This window comes from Pleurodeles waltl, chromosome 1_1, assembly GCF_031143425.1.
Source record: "Pleurodeles waltl isolate 20211129_DDA chromosome 1_1, aPleWal1.hap1.20221129, whole genome shotgun sequence".
Lineage (NCBI taxonomy): Eukaryota > Metazoa > Chordata > Amphibia > Caudata > Salamandridae > Pleurodeles > Pleurodeles waltl.
In genome coordinates, this window is record NC_090436.1 from 364482059 (window position 1) to 364504488 (window position 22430).

A 22430-nucleotide genomic window follows, 5' to 3' on the forward strand; every position below is an offset into this window, starting at 1 on the left:
AGGCCCCTCCGTAATGTAGCCCATGTGGCACTCTACCCCACCTCAGCAGAGTGCCAAGTCGGGGTATAGTTGCCACTGTGGCATCCATGTGCGCTGATGTCTACCATTGCCATATAGGCCTTATCCCAGAAATTGCATGTGCAGAGGGCAGGAGCACGGCGTAATGCAGGGGGCATCTGCGTTTGTCTTGTCCGCCAACGGTAGCGGTATGCCATGCACTAAAACCCTCTTTCTTCTGTCTCCCCCCCTTTGTCTGCTCTCCCTGTCCTTTTGTACATCAGCATCAACAGGCAGAGGTACAGTGGCACCGGAGCACGAGCTGCATCTCCCATGGCCATGGAGGGCCACACCATAGACTCTGAATGCACCAGTGGGACGGAGGGCGAGGGGAGCTTCACGTCGGCCAACGGATCACCAAGCAGCGACACAGACTCGTTCGACGATGGGAGCTCCCTTGTGGTGGCGGCACCATCTGTGCCCCCCACCTCTGCAGGTACAGCCGCCACCTCCCCTACCAGCACCGCCGTCCCAGCAGCCCCTCAGCGTTCGCCCCGTGCCCGCTCACCCAGGAAGGTGGGCATCACCTTCGCCCCAGGCACCTCAGGCCCTGCCCCAGTCACCCATGCTGCCCTCAGTGAGGAGGCCATTGACCTCCTCAGGTCACTCACTGTTGGGCAGTCTACCATTGTGAATGCCATCCAGGGTGTAGAACGAGAGTTGCAACACGGTAATGCATTCCTGGAGGGCATTCATTCTGGTCAGGCTGTCCTTCAGCGAACCCTGCAATCTTTGGCCTCAGCACTGATGGCAGCAATTGTCCCTGGGTCTAGCCTCCCCTCTCCAACTTCCTCCACCCAGACCCAATCTCCTGTACCCCAGCCTATCCCAAGCACACCTACAGACCAGCATGCACACAAGTCAACATACCCAAGTAGCTCAAGCAAACATAGGCACCACACACACCACAAGCACTCACGCAAACCTCACCCACATACAGACACAACAACATCCACTGCCTCCACTGTGTCCCCCTCCTCCTCTTCTCCCTCCTCCCTCCTCCCTCCCAGTGTCGTCTACACTCTCACCTGCATGCACTACATCTACAGCCACTAGGACTCGCACCAGAACACCCAGCACCACACCCCGCTCACCTGCACTCACCACCTCCACTGCCATTTACACGTCCCCTGTGTCCTCTCCCAGTGTGTCTGTGACGCCCCCTCCCAAAGTACACAAACGCCAGCAATCACTCACCCAACATCCATCCACCTCACGACAGCCTCCAGTACCTGCACCCAAAACACCTAAAGTGACACCTCCGACAACCACCTCCTCTTCCTCCACTCCCAGACCCCCTCCAGCTACCCAGCCCAGTGTTCGTCAGAAACTCTCCCTCTGTAAAGTTGACCTTTTTGCCCCCACCCCACCCCCTCCAATTCATCAGTCCCGTCGTAGCGCCTCAGCCAAAAAGCCTACAATACCAGTGGTGCCTGTTCAAGGTTTTTGGAGTGCACCGGCCACCAGGGCAGCCAGTAGGACCCGGAGCCAGGGCACTGGCAGCCCACCCCCGGTAAAGGCAATAAAATTGGAGAGTGGACGACGGGACCGTGTTAAGACTCCAGGTGGGAAAACAACTGACATGGGTTCCAAGGGGATTGGAGAGTCAGCTGTGACTCCACCAAAGGTGGGGAAGGGCCAGAGGAAGTCTGCCCAGCCTGTTGTGAGTGTCACGGCGGAGAAGTGCGCCATCATTTCCGGCGGTCGAGACACAACCGCCAGCACCGTCGTCACTGGTCCGGAGACCACCGCCAGAGTCACAGCCCAGGAGGGCCCAAGTATCGTCACTGGTCAGGAGACCACTGCCACCGCCGGAGTCAGTGCCCAGGAGGGCCCCACTATCGTCACTGGTCAGGAGACCACCGACAGAGTCACACCCCAGGAGGGCCCAAGTATCGTCACTGGTCAGGAGACCACTGCCACCGCCGGAGTCAGTGCCCAGTAGGGCCCCACTATCGTCACTGGTCAGGAGACCACCGCCAGAGTCACAGCCCAGGAGGGCCCAAGTATCGTCACTGGTCAGGAGACCACCGCCGGAGTCAGTGCCCAGGAGGGCCCCGGCTGCCACAGCCCCGCTGGGCAATGATGAAACGTCATGCCACACACCAATGTCCAGTGTATAGAACGTCATGCCACACACCAATGTCCTTATCAGAACCGCCATGGCAAAGCACCGCTGAACTGTCCTGAACTGCCATGGCAAAGCACCGCTGAACAGTCCTGAACCGCCATGGCAAAGCACCGCTGAACAGTCCTGAACCGCCATGGCAAAGCACCGCTGAACAGGGCAAAGACCGCCATGGCAAAGCACCGCTGAACAGGGCAAAGACCGCCATGGCAAAGCACCGATGAACAGTCCTGAACCGCCATGTCAAAGCACCGCTGAACAGTCCTGAACGCCATGGCAAAGCACCGCTGAACAGTCCTGAACCGCCATGGCAAAGCACCGCTGAACAGGGCAAAGACCGCCATGGCAAAGCACCGCTGAACAGGGCAAAGACCGCCATGGCAAAGCACCGATGAACAGTCCTGAACCGCCATGTCAAAGCATCGCTGAACAGTCCTGAACGGCCATGGCAAAGCACCGCTGAACATGGCAAAGACCCCCATGGCTAAGCACCGCTGAACAGGGCAATGCACCGGGTAGGAATGAATGGCCCGCCACATCAGGCATCCTTATCCCATGTGCAGCTGGGACAGTGACAGGACACGACCTTTCACGGGGACACTCATCCAGTCTGGGCACCAGTCCCCCCCAGTACCAGTAGAGACCTGCATCAACTTGAGAGACTGTGGCTTTGCACTCCCCAGGATGGCACAGTGGGCAACCCACCCACTGTAGAGACTTGAGAGACTGTGGCTTTGCACTCCCCAGGATGGCACAGTGGGCAACCCACCCACTGTAGAGACTTGAGAGACTGTGGCTTTGCACTCCTCAGGATGGCACAGTGGGCAACCCACCCACTGTAGAGACTTGAGAGACTGTGGCTTTGCACTCCCCAGGAGGGCATAAATGGGCATGGAGCCCCGTCGTGGATCTGGCTTTGCAGTCATCCGGCTGAGGTGCCCCCCTTCCCTTCCCCCTGAGGTGCCTGTAGTATTTCTATCTGATGCCCCAGCAGTGTTCTCTCCGATTGTGGTCAGGTATCGTTTGTGGGCCTCGCCCATGTATTTTTGGACTGATGGTGCACGGACATTGTTATGTACATATCTGCACTACTTCTCGTATTGTATATAATTATGACTGATTTTCAAATATATATCTGTATATTTTTGTATGACATGTATATTGGCACATTACATTGTTTGACCGATTTTCGCTTTGTGTATTCATTCTTCCGGGGGGATTGTGGGTTGGTACTGTGATTTTTGTGAATGCATTGGTGTGTATGTTGTAATATGCGAGGGTGGGGCTGTTCCCCTAACTTTTGCATCCCCCCCCCCCCCATGTCGTAGGTGCAGTACTCACCGTTGTCTGCGGCGCCTACGTAGCTGTTGGTCGTAGAAGAGCAGAAACACAAGGGCAGGGAGTATTTGGAGTTCCGGCTCCATGGATTCCTCGTTCCTTGTGGGATATGTTAAGGTGAGCGTTTTCCCATAGCAAAAGCTGTTTCCGCCGTGTTTTTATCCACAGTGAATCCGCCCCAGAAAAGGTGGCGGATTGGCGGGTTGTAATAGTATGGGCGGTACATTGTGTTCCGCCTGTCTGTTGGCGGTGACTGCCGCGCTGCTTGTCTGTACCGCCGTGGCGGGCGAAGTGTTAAAGTGGCTGTCTTTACTGGCGGTTTCCGCCAGGGTCATGATTCCCTTTTTTTGTCCGCCGGCCTGTTTGCGGTATTTCCGCTGCTTTAACACCGTCCGCCAGGGTTGTAATGACCCCCTAAGTGACCACAACAGGATATTGAGGGAAGTACTTAGGAAGCTGGCTTTATCTGGGTTGACTGTAAAGATGCAAATTGAGGGTTACGGCTGTAACTTATTTAGGTCACACCATTTCAGGTGAAGGCATTAAACCTAAAATGGAGTTGGTTGACTCCATTATTCAGGCACCTGAACCAAAAGATAAAGATAGTGTTAGATCATTTCCAGGTCTGGCGGAGTATTACTCCAAATTTATTGCCAATTTTTCAAGTATGGTTCAGCCTTTGAGGTCTCTTCTGAAAAGCAGTACAGAATTCAATTGGACTGGTGAATGTAAAATTGCTTTTGACTTTGTGAAAAACAGTACTGGTAAAATGCCCACTTTAGGACATTTTGATGTGTTTTCTAAAACCATATTGTACACAGATGTGAGTATTGATGATTTGGGGTCTGTTTTGACTCAGAAAGTGAAGGGGGAAGAGAAAGTAATTGGTTTTGCTTCCCGTTCTCTTAAAGGTGCGGAGCAGAATTATTCAGTCATTGAGAGGGAGGCACTTGCATGCTTTTGGGCAGTCAAGCATTTCAAGTTTTATCTATGGGGCTTGCCCTTTGTGATAAGGACGGACCACAGACCTCTTATTTAATCTTTTCTTCTAGGAAGAATGAAGATTTGACACCTAGAATAAAAAGGTGGGTTGAGAGTCTGATGGAGTACAATTTCCAAGTAGAATACATACCTGGTACAAGAAATAGTGTAGCAGATTTCTTGTCACATGCTCCTGTTGATGGTGAAGATGAAGGGGTGGATACTGTTGGAGTGATCAGTTGGGTGAGAGAAGTAGCCATATCTGAAGATGAATGGAGGTGTGCAAAAGAGGAAGATCTTCACAGGAAGGTACTTGCAGAGTTTATTGTAAAGGGGTGGCCAGATTTTAAGGAGATTCCTGATGCATTGAAGGGGTTCTGGAATGTGAGAGGTGAACTTTGTTGTGATAAAGGGGAGTTATTCAGAGGATATAAGACCATCCCACCTTTGGGTGCGAGGGATAAAATCATCAATTTAGCACATGAGGGCCACATGGGTAGGAATTTGACTAAATCAAGGTTGAGAGAAGTGTATTGGTGGCCAGGTTTAGATTGGGATGTCGAAGCTGTGGTGAAGGAGTGTGTATGTTGTGCACACAGCGATAAGTGCAAGTCTGTGCGTAAGGCTCCTCTTTCTCCTGTGGATGTACCAGAAAAACCATGGATGAAGCTGGGACTTGATTTCATGGGCTCGTTCCATTTATTACCTGCCAATGAACGTTATGCGATACTACTGGTGGATTATACCTCAAAGTGGGTAGTAACGAAATGTGTAGGTACGTTGGGCACTAAGGCTGTGATTGAGTTTTTAAAAGAGGAGTTCTCTCACTTGGGGTGCAATTGATTTCTCAGGAAATGCAAGATTTTCTGAAGTCATTGGCTGTGGTGCATCTAAGGACGGCTCTGTATTTACCTCAGGCTAATGGTCTTGCTGAGAGGATGAACAGGATGGTGAAATATTGTGTTCAAGAAGCTGTTCGAACTAGGACACCATTGTCTGACTTGCTGAGAGAGATGTGGTGGCCGCATTGTAATACTCCCAATGCTGTCACTTTTATTTCTCCTTTTGTGTGTTTGAGAGGCAGAATGGGTGGCACTAAAATGAATCCAGCATGGATGAGTGGAATGCTGTTGCAGTCAGAGCAACTAAGTGAGAAGTTGAACAAGGGGCGTGGACTTAGGAGATCTTATCAACAGAAATACAAAGTTAGATATGATTCCAAACATAATGCCTCTGAGGTTAAATGGACTGTGGGTGAAATTGTGTTGGTGAAAAAACCTGGGTTTGGAAGGAAAGGGAGATCCGGATTCATGGGTCCTTTCTGTATCAAAGATCTAAAGCGGAATGTTGTGATATTGGACAACAATGATGTGTGGAGCATGTCCAGGATTGTGAAATGGAGAAACTCATCTGGATCTCATCGTCTGGACTCATCTGGATTTTGTTTGCATGATGGATTCAATAGTTTATCAAATCCTAATGAATCTAATTCAGCTATGCATCGGTCCAACTTGTCTGGGGTTCCGACTGAGTTGGAAAGGAACCCCAGAGCTCATCGCAAGCCACAATGGTTAAAGGATTATGTGGCTTAAGATGTTCAAATCTTATTGTATTTTGTCATTGTTCTCATTCATAGTTATCTTTTACTTTATTCTAAGTTCTCATATTATTTGTGTGAGTAAGGGGGATGTGTTGTGTTTTACTACAGATGTTTACAGAGTCCTGGCTGATTCTTGGAGAACACTGTCAACCACAGTGTCCTCTTGGAATGTGGTAAGGTTGACTGCGGTGGGGATTCTTTGTCAGTTGGGAGAGCTGGGAGAACCTGTGGGCTGCTTTGGTTGGTGGTACCGAGTGAACTGCTATTCATTAAACTACGGTTGACTGGGCTGAGTCTCTGAGCAGTTACCTTAACACTGTGCCTACCACAAAGCCTTGTTGGGCCAAAGAAAACAAACCACAGAACATTAGATAACTTGGTCTGTAGAGGATCAAGCTGATGGTCCCAACGTTTGGTCATATTTTTCTCCCAATGCCTCAAATAGATGGATTTAGCTAAAGGGCGCCTATCTGCAAGAATCACATCCACTACTTCAGCGGGCAAGACCAAATAACTCATTTGTTACCGGTCAATCACTAACCATAAAGATGTACATTTTGGAGATTTGGCTGTAGGGCACTGCCCTGTTCCTGAGACCGAGGTCCTCCCAAAGAGATGGATGGAGTGAGGGCAAACACTTAGGTTCAACTATACTCTCTTGATCCAATCTAGGGTCATCAAAGTAACTTGAATTTATCTTCCTCAGACACAGAGGTAGAAGAGATAGTGGTGGAAATGTGTACAGGACCATTGCCCCCACAGCAGAGTGCAATACATCCGTCGGAGTCCTCTTGATGGGGACATGCAGGAGGGTGAAATGAAAGCCTATGGGATGTCCCATAAAGAAGCTATCTTCAAAACACTTTTTGCCACATCAAGCTTTTCTCCAAAGAGTGGATCCATCAAAGGGCCTGTCAGTCAAGGACAAGTGGGAAACTAATTGAGGGAGACAAGCATGGCTTGTTCCAGGAGGTCATCAAAGTGGCTGGAGGGTATTGCTAAATGGCAGAAAGAGCTCAGATGTGGCAGGCCAAGCTGTAAACTATGTGTCAGCAAGTTTGGTCTTGCTTCAACAGTAAATCACTGCAAGTCAAGTACTTCTGATGTCTTGCAGAAAACAAATGCAAAAGAGGCACTTTCATCCTTGATTAAGCCTGGTGGAGACTGGAATTCAGTCGCAGGAGAGGTGTTTAAACCACTAGCATTTTTTAAGTCAAGGTATAATCCAGGGTCAGTATAGGGGGAGGGGAGTTAAATTGTCAGCCTCATGTTCATCGAGTGACATATCCATGCAGCCCCTGAACTGCATCTAAATCCAAGCTGATCAGGGCTTCCAACCTCCAAGCCCCTGAGCTGCATCTAAATCCAGGCTGATCAGGGCCTCCAACCAGGGGAGATGCTGGACATCATCCAAAGTTGAAGGCTGCACGTTTGTGATTTCCTACCACAACATAGGTGCATTGTGGTCAACATTTGCTCCAGTTCAGAGATCAGTGTTTGGACTGGAACTGAAATGGGCACGCTGATGTCATAGTCATAAATAAAAGGGACACACTATATCCCAATCAACAACCAAGTTGTAAACAAAAGGGATACCCAATATCCCAATCAAGAACCATGGGTAAACAACAGAGGTACAAATAACACTGGTTCACTGTGGACTTGTTTTAGAGAAGCAATAGTAAATCTGGTGTATATCTGACTTATCTACGGATTTGTGGGCAAGACAGACATCCCCCAATATTATTATTGTTTCTCTAAAATAAGTCCTTCGTAAACCACTCTTGCTTGTACTACCAGGGATATGGTTGACACTGGTGCCCGTGTGGAAGTGTGGGGCGGTAGAGAACCAAAATGAGGCCCAACATAGTCAGTTGATAGAATTGCAACTAGTGGCCCCTGCAGTTCCATGGGGAGCAAAAGTGCTCCGGTTAGACCCACCATTGTCTTGGAAATCTGCAGCATGCTCTCCTTGAAAGCTTCTGATAGCTGTGGGGTCGACAACAACCTGGGAAAGTTGTGCATGCCAGAACCAGTCCTGGAATGGACTCAGAGAAAGAAGCCATCAGGCCAGTCGGGCCTTGGAGTTCCGACTGCAGGCTTCTCATCTCCAAGGGTGTGGCAAATAGAGGATAGATATCATTTGGCCTTCTAATGCTTAGGGCTGTCTTGGTATTAGACTAAGCAGAAGACTTAGAGGAAGATCAGCGTGGGAGTGGTCACTTAAACTGGAATGGCTGAGCAATTGTTTTTTTTAGGGCAATCACTTTCCCACTCTCTGATAGCCTTGGGGCACATCAGGGAGCATTTATCACAGAACTCTGAATCAAGGCACCACAGACCAATGTTGCATCTATCTGTCATGGACATTTGCTTCCTGCAGTCACGACTCAGTTTAAGACTTGTTGTCTTGAGCGGAGATATTTTCCCATGGTACACTGGCTTTTGGAATTTTGATGATGGTACAGCAAGTTTGGGAGCAGACCCCCAGATCGATGTCAAAGTGGACCAAAAGAAAGGAAAAGACAACAGCATGCAAGAATGGCGTCAATATATGCTACATGCTGTCCATTTCGAAGCAGTGAGGGGCCAGTTCAGGGCCTGATAGCACCATTATGGCACGCAGCTAGAATTGCAGTTGAAAATCTGGATCAAGTCTGGGCCTGGGATTTTTCTAAAGGTGAGGAATATATAGTTAGAAGCATCCCTCAAAAATCAGTATCCGGAAAAATTTCATTAGTAGCATGAAGATGAGCCTTCAGTTAGGCCACTGAAAATGACTGGCGCCAAAATCTTCAAAGTACAGCCAATCAGGGAAAGGATTCTTTCAAGTTATAAAAAAAAGATTTGCGTGAAAGAATCAGGCTTTATACATCAAGGGACAGATTCACTGAGAGTAAGTCTAGGACATAAGAGATGCATCCTTATCCTTTGCTAAAAGTGTAAATGTGGTCTTCTGAAATGATGAGTTTGTCCAAAGGCTAGTATGGTGGATAGAAAGAGGGATGAAAGACAAGGAGTTTAAACGAAAAGGGGGAAATAAGATGGAAGGCAAGCATCAACAAATGTAGAGGATACTGTCATTAATCTTATAACTTAATTTTTTGTGGTCAATAGAATGAAGACGGCCTTTATACCAGCAAGTAGTACTAAACAGAAGAAAAGAAGAAGCAAGAAGAACATCAGCATAACTGAATTTGTTAAAAACTAAGAATTACACTATTAAAAAAGATCAGGTATTTATAAATGTCTATTTTGTTAGCAATTGAAGATGGGGAGATTATGATTTGTTGTTTTCAGTGCAAACCTTTCAAACAAAGGGATGAGTAGACCACAAAGCCATGGTATTTGACTGAATAAGCTGAAAGTGAAGGGATGTTACTGGGACAGCTTCAAGGAGCAACATCCGGAGGAATTAAATGTTTGCTGTGCTGAGTTTTAGGAAGCTGGCAGCCACCAACACTGCAATAATTCAAGACACAGCTTCAGGTGTTGAATTTCACTTGCTGAAAACACTCTAAAACATAACTGTGTGCAAACAGCATAGCAAAGAATGGATACTCTTGAGCAGTCAGCATACTGCCCAATGTCTTTATGTATTAATGAAATAAATGTAAACAGAGTTGATAAATGAAGTACTCCATACCATGTGGAAGTTGAGAAACACCTCGATTTTATTTGAAGAACCTGCTCCTAGCCAATGGATTAGAAGCAGTCAAGGATGTAGTCCAAAATGTCAATGTAACTGAAGAGGATGGAGATCATCTCAAATGAGTGAAAAGTCACGTGAAGGTTTAGAAGTACAATCAATTAAGCAGAACTATCATCCAGGTTGTTTAGAGAGCTACTCACCACAAGAAGCGTGCCTAATTTAGTGATGTACAAGAGACGAAAAAAAACAGTAATGACATTAAAGGTTTTTAGGTGACACCTCAGCATGAGGTCAGGTAATCACACATTTTTAAACTTTCCATGGCCTTGAAGGCCTGAGACCAGGCGCAAGCTTGTTGGCCAACAATTTTAAGAGACCTTTATTCAGTAGAGGTAGATTGTGCCTATTGCCATGATGCAGAAAATGACTGATGAGGAGGAACCATGATTTGGATGTATGCCCTGGAATTTCTTTGGTGAGTCTATGTGACCAAAAGAGGGATGGATAACTATATCCAGAGGAGTTCAGAAACGTCTATACTGAGACATGTCAGTAAGCTGGCATGAACAGCTACATACCTCTTGCACCTATTAAATACAATCAAGAGCTCCATCCCACCAAGACTTCGGATCTCTGTTCAGCTTTGGTACTCTTCCATATAGGCAGAGGCAATGCAGTTTTAGCAGGGCTACCTGAATCAACAGTCTCACCCCTTAAAACCCTTCTATGTGCTGCAGCACAACTGGTAAAAACAATACAAGAAAGTCAGATCACATAACTAATCCTAGGAAAACTACACTGTCTACAGCTAGAAGCATGTATCAATTTCAAGATCACCCATACAACACAAAAGGTGGTACACTGTTGGCTTCAAGGCTACTGGCAAGAAAAAGTCCACGCCACAGTGAGATAGAAAGTAACAAGAGGAAAGCCATGGCTGACACAGAAGGTTGCAAAAGCAAAGAAAACCAAGACTACAATGCAGAACTTATACTATCTAGCCATCAGACTATAGAGCGGAGTCCTGGATATCCAGAATAATAATTTCAAACCTCCTTACCTTCTTAAAAAATCTTTAAAACTCTTATTTGGATTCTTTCTACACTAGTATTCTCCTCCCTTTTAGATAGTGCCAGGTATGCTGATTCAGCTGGAAACTGAATATATAAAGATGTTCTACTATACCTGAATTGTTATTAGTAAAGCACCAGCTGCACCATTGGTTAGGGTGTCGCTCTATATTTCACAAATAAATAAACCTAACCATTCTGGCATGTTTAAAAAATGGTGGAAGTTAAAAAGCCACCTAAGAGATAATTTATTTAATTGCTAAAGAAGCAGACACAATCAGATGCCTTGAACAGATAACAGAATAATGGTTTAAGACAGTAATAGGTAGAATGTACATTTGGTTCATAGAAGGTACTAAAAATGCCTTCACTATTATAAGAAAAGCTTTCTGAAGATTCACACAGGGATCAAAGACCAATGTCTGCTCACAGTGTTAACACCCCCTAGCCTAGTGTTCACTGCAAAGATGAGCCTTGTGTTGAATAGATGTCAGAATTTAGGTTTTAGCCTTCTGCTTTATTCATCTGCTGAAAAGCAGTGTGAAAAAACTGTGATGCCAACACTACTTCTAGCTCAAATGTTTCTGATTCTGCAACTAAAGATCTAATGGCACATTTTGGGTATGGGAACCAAGGAGGAACATAGACCTTCTGAATGGCGTTTCATTATTGGAGATTGCGAAGAACCCAGAGCTCTTTGGCACAGGAATTCATCATGTATATAATCTGGACATTCCTATCAGCAGGTGCAGTGTACTCCCTGAACATTAGTGTGGGAAGAGACTGGCAGCTCCCATTAAGGAACCAGAATAAATGTTGTTGTAGGCACTTGAGAACACATACTGTTTTTGCAGTCTGAAAACCCGATTATGCTGCATGTTCTGAGTGTTAGACCTGTATTCCTTTAACTGGCTGAACACCAGAAGAGCAAAGGTGTGAGTAAAAACAGAATGCACGTACCTGTGGTGACATGGCTAGATATGAATATAATACTTACAATAAAAATGCAAATCAACTGCACCTTGATTTCTTTGACATCATCTTGCAAACAGGAAATTCCAAGCAGACTGTTGAGTTTTGTAGACAAAAATAAAGCCATAAACATGGTGACTGTATACCTGGGGCTTTTTATTATTAGACATGGTTAATCCTCATCACCTCTGGGAAGAATAAAAAGTAATCTTATTTGATTGAATGTGGAAGAGGTTTCAGGTAGCCATCCAACTCATCCCATGTACAAACACTAAAAGAGCCAAAGCACTTTCCAAGAGTATTTCACTATAATTAAGTGTGATCTTTCCTTAAGCTTGAAATTTTTTGCATTTTTGTTCATTGAACAAGCAGAAGAAGGGATGGGATCTAAACTAAACTTATCTTGGAACAAAAAAGGAACAGTGTCCTGGCAAGTTTGTCCTGTTTAGGGTCCAGCGCGCAATCGCTCTAGCCTGCTGTAATCTCTCTGTGGGCTTTTAACCACGCCCATCACTTTTGCTGGTTCATGGGCTTGCCTTTTAAAAATCGCTTGATTTCATTTGTGAAAGGCATGCAAATGTCATGCCTTTTCCGGTGTTTAGCCCGCCACGAGAGCACAGTCCAACTACTGAAAACATACGAGGCTCCATGTTTTCTGCATGGCTTCTGGACTACTTTTTATTTTATTTTCTATGCAGTGCGATCTCGCTGGGCAGTAATTAAGTGCTTTGCATGCCATCGACCCTGTTACATGGATAACTGCATAACTGCCGATATGTTTGACTGCAAGCGAACTTCTGCTTCCTTTTGTGTACTTCTTCACGCTCATGGGATGGCGCTTTAAAATTGGCTCGCCTAAGTAAAATTGTATTACTTTTCATTTTCAATTCATGTGGCAATAAAAGTCTGGTTAGGACTTTACAACGCTAATAGCTTTAAGTCAAGCAAATGCGAGACCCATTGCATTACAAATGCTTGTATAGCTCTTGCTTTCAAGAAGTAGATCAAGTCATCGCCCTAGTTGGCAATCCCCAATTTCTGCCGTACTAACTGTATTCTTCACAGTAGGTGTGTTTAGTTTTTTACTTGGGTATAAATTAACCTGTAAGCCATATATATAGAAAGAAACCTCTGTTAATACGCCCACCATGTATAATCAATGATGTTTACGTCCTTAAATGTACTGACAGGCCAAACTCCATTCACAGTACAGCATCAAGAATTTTACCTTGATCAAGGAAAATAATACATAAAGCAGCTTTTTATTCTAAATACTTTGCAACTGCCAACTGAAAAATTAACTTGCTTGTATGCGTTCTTCAATTGGAGTACTTCCCCCACAGCATTTTCATAGCCCTCTGCTATCTCTAAGCAAGTCAAATTAGGCACAACAGTTGAATACAAAAAGGAGAAATATGCAAGGAAGTCTTCACAATTGAGTCAAAGTTAACATTCATGCAAAGTTCCTTTGGGACAGTAAAACAGAATGGCCTTCATTCCCAATGAGACCTTAATATCAAGGGGTTATACAAACAGAAGAAGTCAATATAATGCAGGCTTCAGTTTCCCACCAGTGATGTAAACATCTAAGCTTGGAATATTGGGCTGAAAACACCAGTTTGTGCCCGCATGAGGAAAATAGGGCTAGTGTTGTGAGAGGTGGGCCTGCCATCAGTTTTTTGTAAAAGAGTCAAAGAAGGCATTGGTAAAGAACTGAAATGTCTTTGTATCAGAGTGTGTGATGGAAATCAAGCAGCCTATTGAAGGCATCTGCAACATTTATAGATTGACTTCAAGGGCTGCACTAAATCTGAAATGAGTGGAATAGTCTGGGAACAATTTCTGATTAGTAGAAGAGTGTAAACAGCCTTTCCCCGTTGCCTGTAAACTGCTCTTCCACCCAATGTTTCTAACTATAGGGAAAATACCTGAAGGAGTTTGTGCTGCCAAAACAATGTCCAGAGTGGAATACTGTGAATAATGACGGTTGCTAAGACAGCTTCTGTGCGCTATTCCGAGTTCCTCAGAGAACCGTGGAATCAGGTGCACAAACTGCCCAAGATTATAGTGTTACAGTGCGCTAACAGGACCCTCAGACTCATTTTACCTCTTAACAGTCCTGGGTCACTCAAAATGAGGTGGTATATGTACACTCCTCCTGTAACTACCTAGGGATACAGCAAGGGATGTCTCACAATCGCAGATAAGCTACCAGAGCGTACAATGTGTCTACACCTCCAAAGGGTGACAAAGGGCTCAATGCACTTTTCTCTGTTAATGTCGGTGAAAGAGCAGGTAGTAAAAAATTTGTTCATGTTTAAGCTTCACAAAATTGATCAACTCAGTGATGGGTGGTGAGGGCACGTATTATGCAACCTATCTTCTGCTGTCCTGCTGGAAAACAACACAATCTGTGCATATTTCCCAGAGCACACCCCTTTTTAAAGGCAGAAGACTGAAGCCAGCACGACTCTTGGCACTGGGCTATGATGTTATATGATGAATGAATACTGGGTTCTTTGCATGTCATGAGAAGCTGCTAATGTGCGTGAACTTCTATATCACCACAGCTGGGATCAGTGCAATCAACGCTGGCTTCAAGGAAGATGAATGTTCCTATTTTGGGCAATTAATAAATGATCACCCTGATCATGTGTTCTGTTTACATTATGTTTAAAATAAACACAAATATGCTGTTAGAAATGATGGTCTGCCTCAGTATGGATGGTTTATAGTGGCCCACGTCAGGTTACTTGCACATTGAAACATTTGCCCCTTTCCTGCTGATTGGGTTTCAGAGGACATTCACTTAAAGTCCTCAGCTTTTGCATTCCTTTCTTTTTTACATTTCGGTGGATGCTTCTGCATAGGCTCTCCACTTTGTCCAGATACCTATTTCACAGTGAACCGGGCGCTCTCCCCACCACGTGACATACTCACCATGCTAACGAACGCTGGGTTGTTGATGAGGCTGGCCATGTCAAACCCATATGCAGACCCTGTCTGAAATAAAGAGTAATGTCAGGTTAAGAAAGTACCAATGTGTGCTTTAAAGTGAGAAAAGATGCAAAGACATGACTTACGGGGCTTGAAATCTCTCGCAATTTCTGCTGAGCAGTTTTTAAATTTGACTTGTAGGTGTCATTTTCCGGTTCTAGGTCCAGTGCTTTTCGGTAGCTGGTTATTGCTTGCTCATATTTATTCAGTGCAGACAGGGCAAGCCTACGAGTGAACACATTCTTTGAGAAGAAGGGATATGAATCAGCACAGTTTCACATGCACATGAGATCAGAGGGGATGTTTTAGTACACGGCAATTAGTGAAATTGACTAGTGTTTGTCTTACCAGGAAACACTGGCTATTTCTAACTTATGCCACCAAAGATTTTTAGATGCATTCAAATCTAGTATCATAGTTGAGCTGATGGTCAATCAACCACAGCTTACCATGTAAAGGTCCACGTGTGAAAAAGTGTTCTTGTCTCCTGTGTGCTGAACATGCTTGCACAATGTAAACACTCAGAGTACAACTGTTTTGCTTTCTCTTTGAAAGTCTGTCAAACACTAATGAAAGTGATCATTTACAACCCCAAATAGACCTCATCAAGATTTTTATCAGAGGATGAGTCTTTCATTCTAGTGCAACAGTTTACTGAAAGTTCTACGGTGTACTGTTTTCCCATGAGGGATGGTGATAGGACAAACAATAGATCATAGGGACAGTGTTTTTTTCTATAGAACATAGAGGTGGTTTTTTGTCCCTTGTTTACTTGCAGTAAAAATTAATCTGTTTGGGTTTTGGCGCCTGTAAACGGAGACTACCTAAAAATTAGAGATAATCTCGCTAGGAACACAGCTCTTTGCACTGAAGTGAATGTTCAATGCTTCTACTACAGGCAGGGGCACGTGCACGTACCCTAAACTTTTGCGAGAAACTTGCTCTTTGAATACCTCCCTCCGTAAAAACACGAACCATGTTCTGCCTTTATGAGTTTCGGCTATGTATGCAATGTGACTTTGTGAAATAAACATTTCGAGCTCAACACAATTCTCAACATCTCCCCATTGCGCACCTCCATACACAATGTATTAAACTCAGGAGTCACACTACATTAACTATAATTCATGTTTTCTCCATGTACTGCTTATACCCTTTTATAGTATATCAGTTGTATCATGTAAAATAATAGTGACAATAATTTTTTCTGACATCGCAAATCATACATTTTGTGAGAACACAGTGCATTCTAATGTTTGGGTATTTTAAGTTTGGTTTGTATAAAAGGATAAATACAGTTTTCCTAACTATAACTTGTTTTTTATTGAATTTCAATGTTTTTTTAATTTTTAATCAGAACATTTTTGAAATTGTAGAGGTTACTGTAGTTGAGTGGAGTGTCATTAAGTCGAGTTTGGTATAGTAGAATAGAGGACAATGTCAAAGTGTACTGGTGTAGAGGATAGTGTTATAGAGTGGAGTAGATTGGAGTGAAGTACAGTGAAGGTGGCACAGTTGAGTGGTATACAGTGGAACAGCGTACAGTAGAGTGGTGTATAGTGGAGTAGTGTGGAGTGTTTTGCAATGCAGTACAGTAGTGTGGAGTGCTGTATAGAAGAGCAGTGTACAGTGGAGTGGCGTAGAGTGTAATGTGGCAGAATGTAATTGTGTAGAGTGGAGTAGCTTCGAGTGCAGGGGTGTAGAGTGGAGCAGCATACAGTGGAGTGAGGTACAGTGTAGTGGCATACAGTACAAAGGTGAAGAGTGTAGTGGCGTAGAGTGGAATTTCATATAGTGGTGTGGCGTACTGTGAGGAGAGGTACAGCGGAGAAGCATAGAGTGGAATAGAGTAGAGAGTACTGGTGAGAGTGCAGCTGCATACAGTGGAATAGCATAGAGTGAAGTAGCATACAGGGGACTAGGATAGAGTGCAATGGCTTTGACTCGACTGGCATAGTGGTATAGAGTTGAATGGGGCACATCGGTGGCATAGAGTGGTGTAGAGGGGAGTGGTGTAGAGTGACAGAGAGCAGTGGTGTACAGTAGAGTGACATACAGTGGATTACTGTATATTAGAGTGGTGTACAGTGGAGTGCTGTACAGTGTATTGGCATAAAGTGGAATAGCAGAGAGTGGAGTGCAACACAGTGGAGTTGCGTTCAGTTGAATAATGTAGCGTGGATTGGTGCACATTGTAGTATTGTACAGTGCAGTGGTGTACAGCGGAGTGTGTTAGAGTGGATTTGGCATACAGTGGAAAAGCGTAGAGTGGAGAGGTGTACAGTGCCGTGAAATGGAGAGGAGTGGCATACAGTGGAGCGTTATAAATTTGGCTCACGTACAGGGGAGTTAAGTACAGTGTAATGGCATACAGTGGACCAGCATATACTGGAGTGGCATAGAGTGGAGTGGCATACAGTGTAGTGGCGTAGAGTGCAGTGTTGGAGAGTGGAATATGATAGAGTAGAATAAGTACAGTGTAGTGTGGTAGACTGTAGTGACATATAGTGGAGTAGCGTAAGGTGGAATGGTGTAGAGTGGAATAACGTTGACTGTTAATGGTGTACCAAGTAGTGACATGGAGTTGAGTGGCAAATAGTAGAATACCGTACAGTAAAGTAGAATGTTATGGAGTGTTGTACACTGGAATAGGGTAGAGTGCAGTGGGGTAGAGTGGATTGGTATAGAGTGGAGTGGCGTAGAATGGACTGATTTGCAGTGTAATAGTGTACATTGTAGTGGCTTACAGTGCAGTGGCGTAGGCTGGCGAGGCAGAGTGGGGAGGATAGTGTGCAGTAGCGTTCAGTGTAGAGTGTACCATACTAGCTTATAGCGTACATTGGAGTGGTGTAGACTGGGGAGTTATACAGTTGAGCTACATACAGTGGAATATCGTACAGTAGAGTGGCGTATAGTGCAGTGGCGTACACTGGAGTGTGTTAGTGTGGAGTGGCTTAGAGTGGATTAGCATCGAGTAGTGTGGCGTGTTGCAGAGTGAAGTGGCATAGAGAGGAGTGAGGTACAGGGTAGTGGTGTGCAGTGGAATAGTGCAGAGTAGAGTGGCGTATACTGGATTGGCATACAGTGGAATACAGTACACTGGAGTGGGCTACAGTGGAGTGGCGTAGAATGAGGTGGTGTATATTGGAGTAGTGCAAAACAGAGTGGTGAAAAGTCGACTGAAGTACAGTGTAGTGGTGTACAGTGGAAAAGCGTAGACCAGAGAGCGTATAGTGGAGTTCCTTACAGCCTATTTGCATAGACAGGAGTGTTGTTCAGTGGAATACTGTAGAGTGGAGTGTTGTAGAGTAGAGCTGGGTACATTGTTGTGGAATAAATTGTAATGGTGTACAGTCTAATAGCATACTATGGAGTGGCTTGGAGTGTTGTAGAGTGCAGTGGTGTATAATGGACTAGTATAGAGTGTAGTGAGGTAGAACAGAGTGGCATAGAGTGGAGTGACATACAGCTGAGTAGCATACAGTAGAGTGGTGTAGAGTGAAATAGTGTTGAATGTTACTGATGTACAGTGTAGTGACGCAGAGTAGAGTGGCATATATGGGGAATAGAATAGAGTAGCCTGGTGTAGTGTCATACAGAGCAATTGTGTACAGTGTAGTACAGCGGAGTTGATTGGCATACAGTAGAGTGGAGTACAGTGTAGTGCTGCAGAATGGAGTGATGTACAGTGTAATAGCGTACAGTGGATTTTCGTAAAAGTAGCATATGGTGGAGGTGCGTAGAGTGGACTAGTGTACACTGAGGTGGCGTACAGTGGAATGTCAGACTGGAATAGCGTAGAGTGTAGTGCCAGAGAGTGTAGTTGTATGCAGTGGAAATGCACACAGTAGATTAGAGTGGATTGCGGTAGGGAGGATTAGAGTCGAATGGAGTGGCATACAGCTGATTAGCTTAAGTGGAGTGACAAATAATGGAGTGACAGTGGAGTGGTGTACAGTATAATAGCACATAGTGGAGTGGCGCAGGGTGGAGTGACAGTGTAGAGGTGTACAGTGGATCGTGGTAACTGAAACAGATGCAGTGTGAAAGTGCAAAACTGGTAAACTGTATAGATGTAATGTGGCAGAAAAATATATTAGTTGCTGTAAATGTTAATTTTTGGCAGTTTGTGTGAATAGTGTAAGTAGTTTTAAAATTATAATTTTTAAATTACTTATTTATATAGTGTGCTGCAATATGCCATGGTCAGTTTGAGGTATAGATCAGCAAATGCGTTTAAGGCAGTATGTGACTGGCTAATGGCTGTGTTTATCAAAGGTAAAAGGCAGCCATGTAGTTTTCAGCACATTTTGACTGTGATCTGTGTTTCGCTGCATTCCAGGATTAGGATCTTAGATGCCCTAAGGTAGCTATAACTCTCACCCCCGCCATGCACAGTTTTCTCATCAATAATTTCACTGTAAACGTTTGCAGTGATTTTATCAATGATGTCATAGAAGCTGTCATGTGTGAAGTAATATGTGGGGTAATTAGCAGTGCACGGCGAGGATGTGCGTTACAGTTACCTTAGGGCATTTTATCAATGATGTCATAGAAGCTGTCATGTGTGAAGTAATATGTGGGGTAATCAGCAGTGCACAGCGTGGATGTGCGTTACAGTTACCCTAGGGCACAAGGTTTAGTAACTTGAGATAACTGTAACTATAACTACTGAATTTCTATGGTTATGTGTTTGTGAATCTAAACCTAACAATAACGTCCCTATAATCTTTGTATTTTTCAGTGACTTGCTAAGGTTTTTAAAATTTTATTTCCTAACTATAACATCCTCTGAGCTGGGTGTGTGAGTGCGTGCATCAGTATGTAAGTGAGTGTATGAGTGCGTGGTGGGTGTGTCAGTGGCTTTGTGGGTCTGAGAATGGGTGTGGGAGTAGGTGTGAGGGTCTGTGAGTAGGTGTGTGGGTCTGTGAGTGGGTGTGTGAAAGGTTTTGTGGGTCAGTTTGTAGGTGTGTGTGACTGGTTGTATGGGTGTGTGAGTGGCTGTGTGAGTGCCTGTGTAAGTGAGTAGGTGTGTGGGTGCATATTTTTTAATCTGTGAGGATCTGGGCGGGACCGCAGATCCTTGCATGCACAAAAGACAAGAACATTTTTGACTTTGTTGCCTATGAGAGGTACCTCAAAGACCCCTCCATCAGATCCACTAGGGTCAGATTACCTCTACCCTGACCACTTCTATCACTTTTACATTTTATTTCACCTGCTGGGAACTGAGTCCCAACTTTCCTTTCAGGTTGCTGCCAGACAATCAGGGCTTTGCTGTTGATATGTGGTTCCACTTATCCACCCAGATCTGCATCTCTATATATATATCAATCTTTTTACTTTAATAGCTCCAAAACAACTGAACAGATTTACACAAAATTACACAAAGCACTCTTTCTGGACCAAGATCTCGCTGTCTGCCCAATTTGGTGTAATTACACTCAGAGGTTTGGGCTTTAGTTGTGTTTAAAATTCCTAGGGTAATTTCCATGAGGAAAAGGTGTTTTGGGACCCATCCCCCTTTTTCTCTGTCCCGCTTTTGATGGATCACCCCAAAACGTTACAGATGGCAGTTGAAGTGACTTGTAAGCTAGTTTTGAAAATTTCATGAAGATTTGTCAAAAAATTATTAGCACAACAAAAAACGCTTTCCTATGGAAGCTAGGTCCTAACTATACCCACCTACTGGCAACCACCAGTAGGTAATATTTGGACTTAGAAAAACATTAAAAGAAAAATGTCTGAGAAAGTTATGTTCAGCTTGGCAAATCAACCGGGGGGGGTCCGAGGAGGTGTCATCAGGAAGCTGCTGGACTAAGTGGGGATGACGATTTCTTCATTCAGACTTAGGGCCTGATTAAAATCTTGGTGGAGGGGAATACTCCATCACAAACGTGACATATATCATGTCCACTGCATTATTATCCTATTATATTCTATGGCGATCGTAATAAGGCAGGCACAATATCCGTCACATTTGTGACTGAGAATTACATACGTCAAGATCTAAATCGGGCCATTATTCTCTATTTGGATGCTGAAGATCTCCAGCAGGATGTACCTGCAAGCTGTATCTGATGAGGGCTCCAACGAGGCCTCCAGGAGACCGGGTACCCTTCTAGAGAGGAGCCGCTGAACAGGATTTGCTGCTTTGAAGAATATGACATGAGCTATAGGGAAGTCAGGTCAATCGTCGAAGCACCTTGGGCGGATTGGCGACAAGGTAGGTCCTGGTCTCCTCTCGGTTCTCACAGCGCTTTTGGCAGAACATTTTCTTTCCAAAGTTTTTTATTTTGGATTGTTGGACACTTTTAACACCACTTCCAAGGGTCCAAGACTGGGGACACTGCTTGGAGTGTCAGTACTCCCTTCAAGTTGGTTCATGGTGCACTTTGAAAGTTGCTGGAGCTTTTTGTGCCCCTGTAGCTCTGAACAGGAAGCCAGTAAACTAGCCCTTCAAGTTACTCTGAAGGACCTGGGTTGAGGCAGGAAAACAGGTCTCATGCAGCAGGGCAGTCCTCCAAGAGCACAGGGCAGGCTTTCAGGCAGCACGGCAGTCCTTGTGGAGCAGCAGGACGGTCCCCTGAGAGTCCTATGCAGGTCCATAACTGAACTGAAGAGTAGATCTGTGGGTCCTATTTTTATAGCTTGTGCCAGCTTTGAAGTGAAGTGGAAGAAACTACTAGAGTCCCCCCGCAGATGCCAGGATTTCCTGCCTCCCTGTCCAAGCTCCAAAGAGTCTAGATTAAAAAAAGGCTAGTGTGAAGCACTGTGTGTATGCTGAGGCAGCACCTTTGAAATATAGGTGGAGTTGCACACAGTTCCGCCCCTCCCATCCTGTCAGGATGGCCTATCCTGCCAACACCCAGTCCTCCTTTGTGTCACTATCTGGGATAAATAAACAAAGCCCAACTGTCAACTATGCCAAGTCATGTGACCCAGGATACAGGCTGCAGAAACCAAATGGTTAGGACAAGAAAATGCAAACTTTCTAAAAGTGGCATTTTTAGAACTGTGACTTAAAATCCAACTTTACCACTAAAGAGAATTTTGAGTTACAATTCTTTAGACATCAAACATGACATTTCTACCGGCTACCAAAAAAACATTATCACTTATTACATGTAATAGGGTAATCCAATGTTATTCTATGGGAGAGACAGGCCTCCCAGTAGTGAAAATGAATGTTAAGTGAGCGTAAGTTTTTCACTAGCAGGACATATCAAACTTAAAGGCTGTTAGGGCCTACACTAGGAGTGGCATATTTATCTAAAAAGAGGGCGTTTTATTTTGTCCCATCCAAGTAGCAGTTTAAAACTGCACACAGGCTGCAATAGCAGACCTGAGACATGTTTTAAAATTGTGGTACAATAATTGCTGCAGGTCAGCTAGTGGAATAAGGGGCATTTAATTTACCGGCCCTGGGTATATGGTATACCACTTTACTCTAGATTTATATGCAATGCAGAATGTTTGGGGGAAGACCACCCTAAGGATAGGGATGTGTGTGTGTATATATGTATATATACACACACACATACACATAAACTCACTAAAAAAACAAAGATTACAGGGACGTTATAGTTAGGTTCTGATTTTACCGATACAGAAAAAAAGGATGACGAGAATTAC

At 44.7% G+C, this 22430-nt stretch overlaps 1 protein-coding gene across 1 annotated transcript in view; it reads right to left on the bottom strand.

Annotated features, from left to right (window-relative positions):
- Positions 1-22430, bottom strand: part of SGTB (small glutamine rich tetratricopeptide repeat co-chaperone beta) — a 169058-nt gene that overhangs the window by 52235 nt on the left and 94393 nt on the right. Inside the window, exons 7-8 of the mRNA XM_069222839.1 lie at positions 14882-15020; positions 14739-14801 (exon numbers count right to left, since the gene is read on the bottom strand). Coding sequence (XP_069078940.1) covers positions 14739-14801; positions 14882-15020 — 202 coding nt within the window. The remainder of the gene's footprint in view (positions 1-14738; positions 14802-14881; positions 15021-22430) is intronic.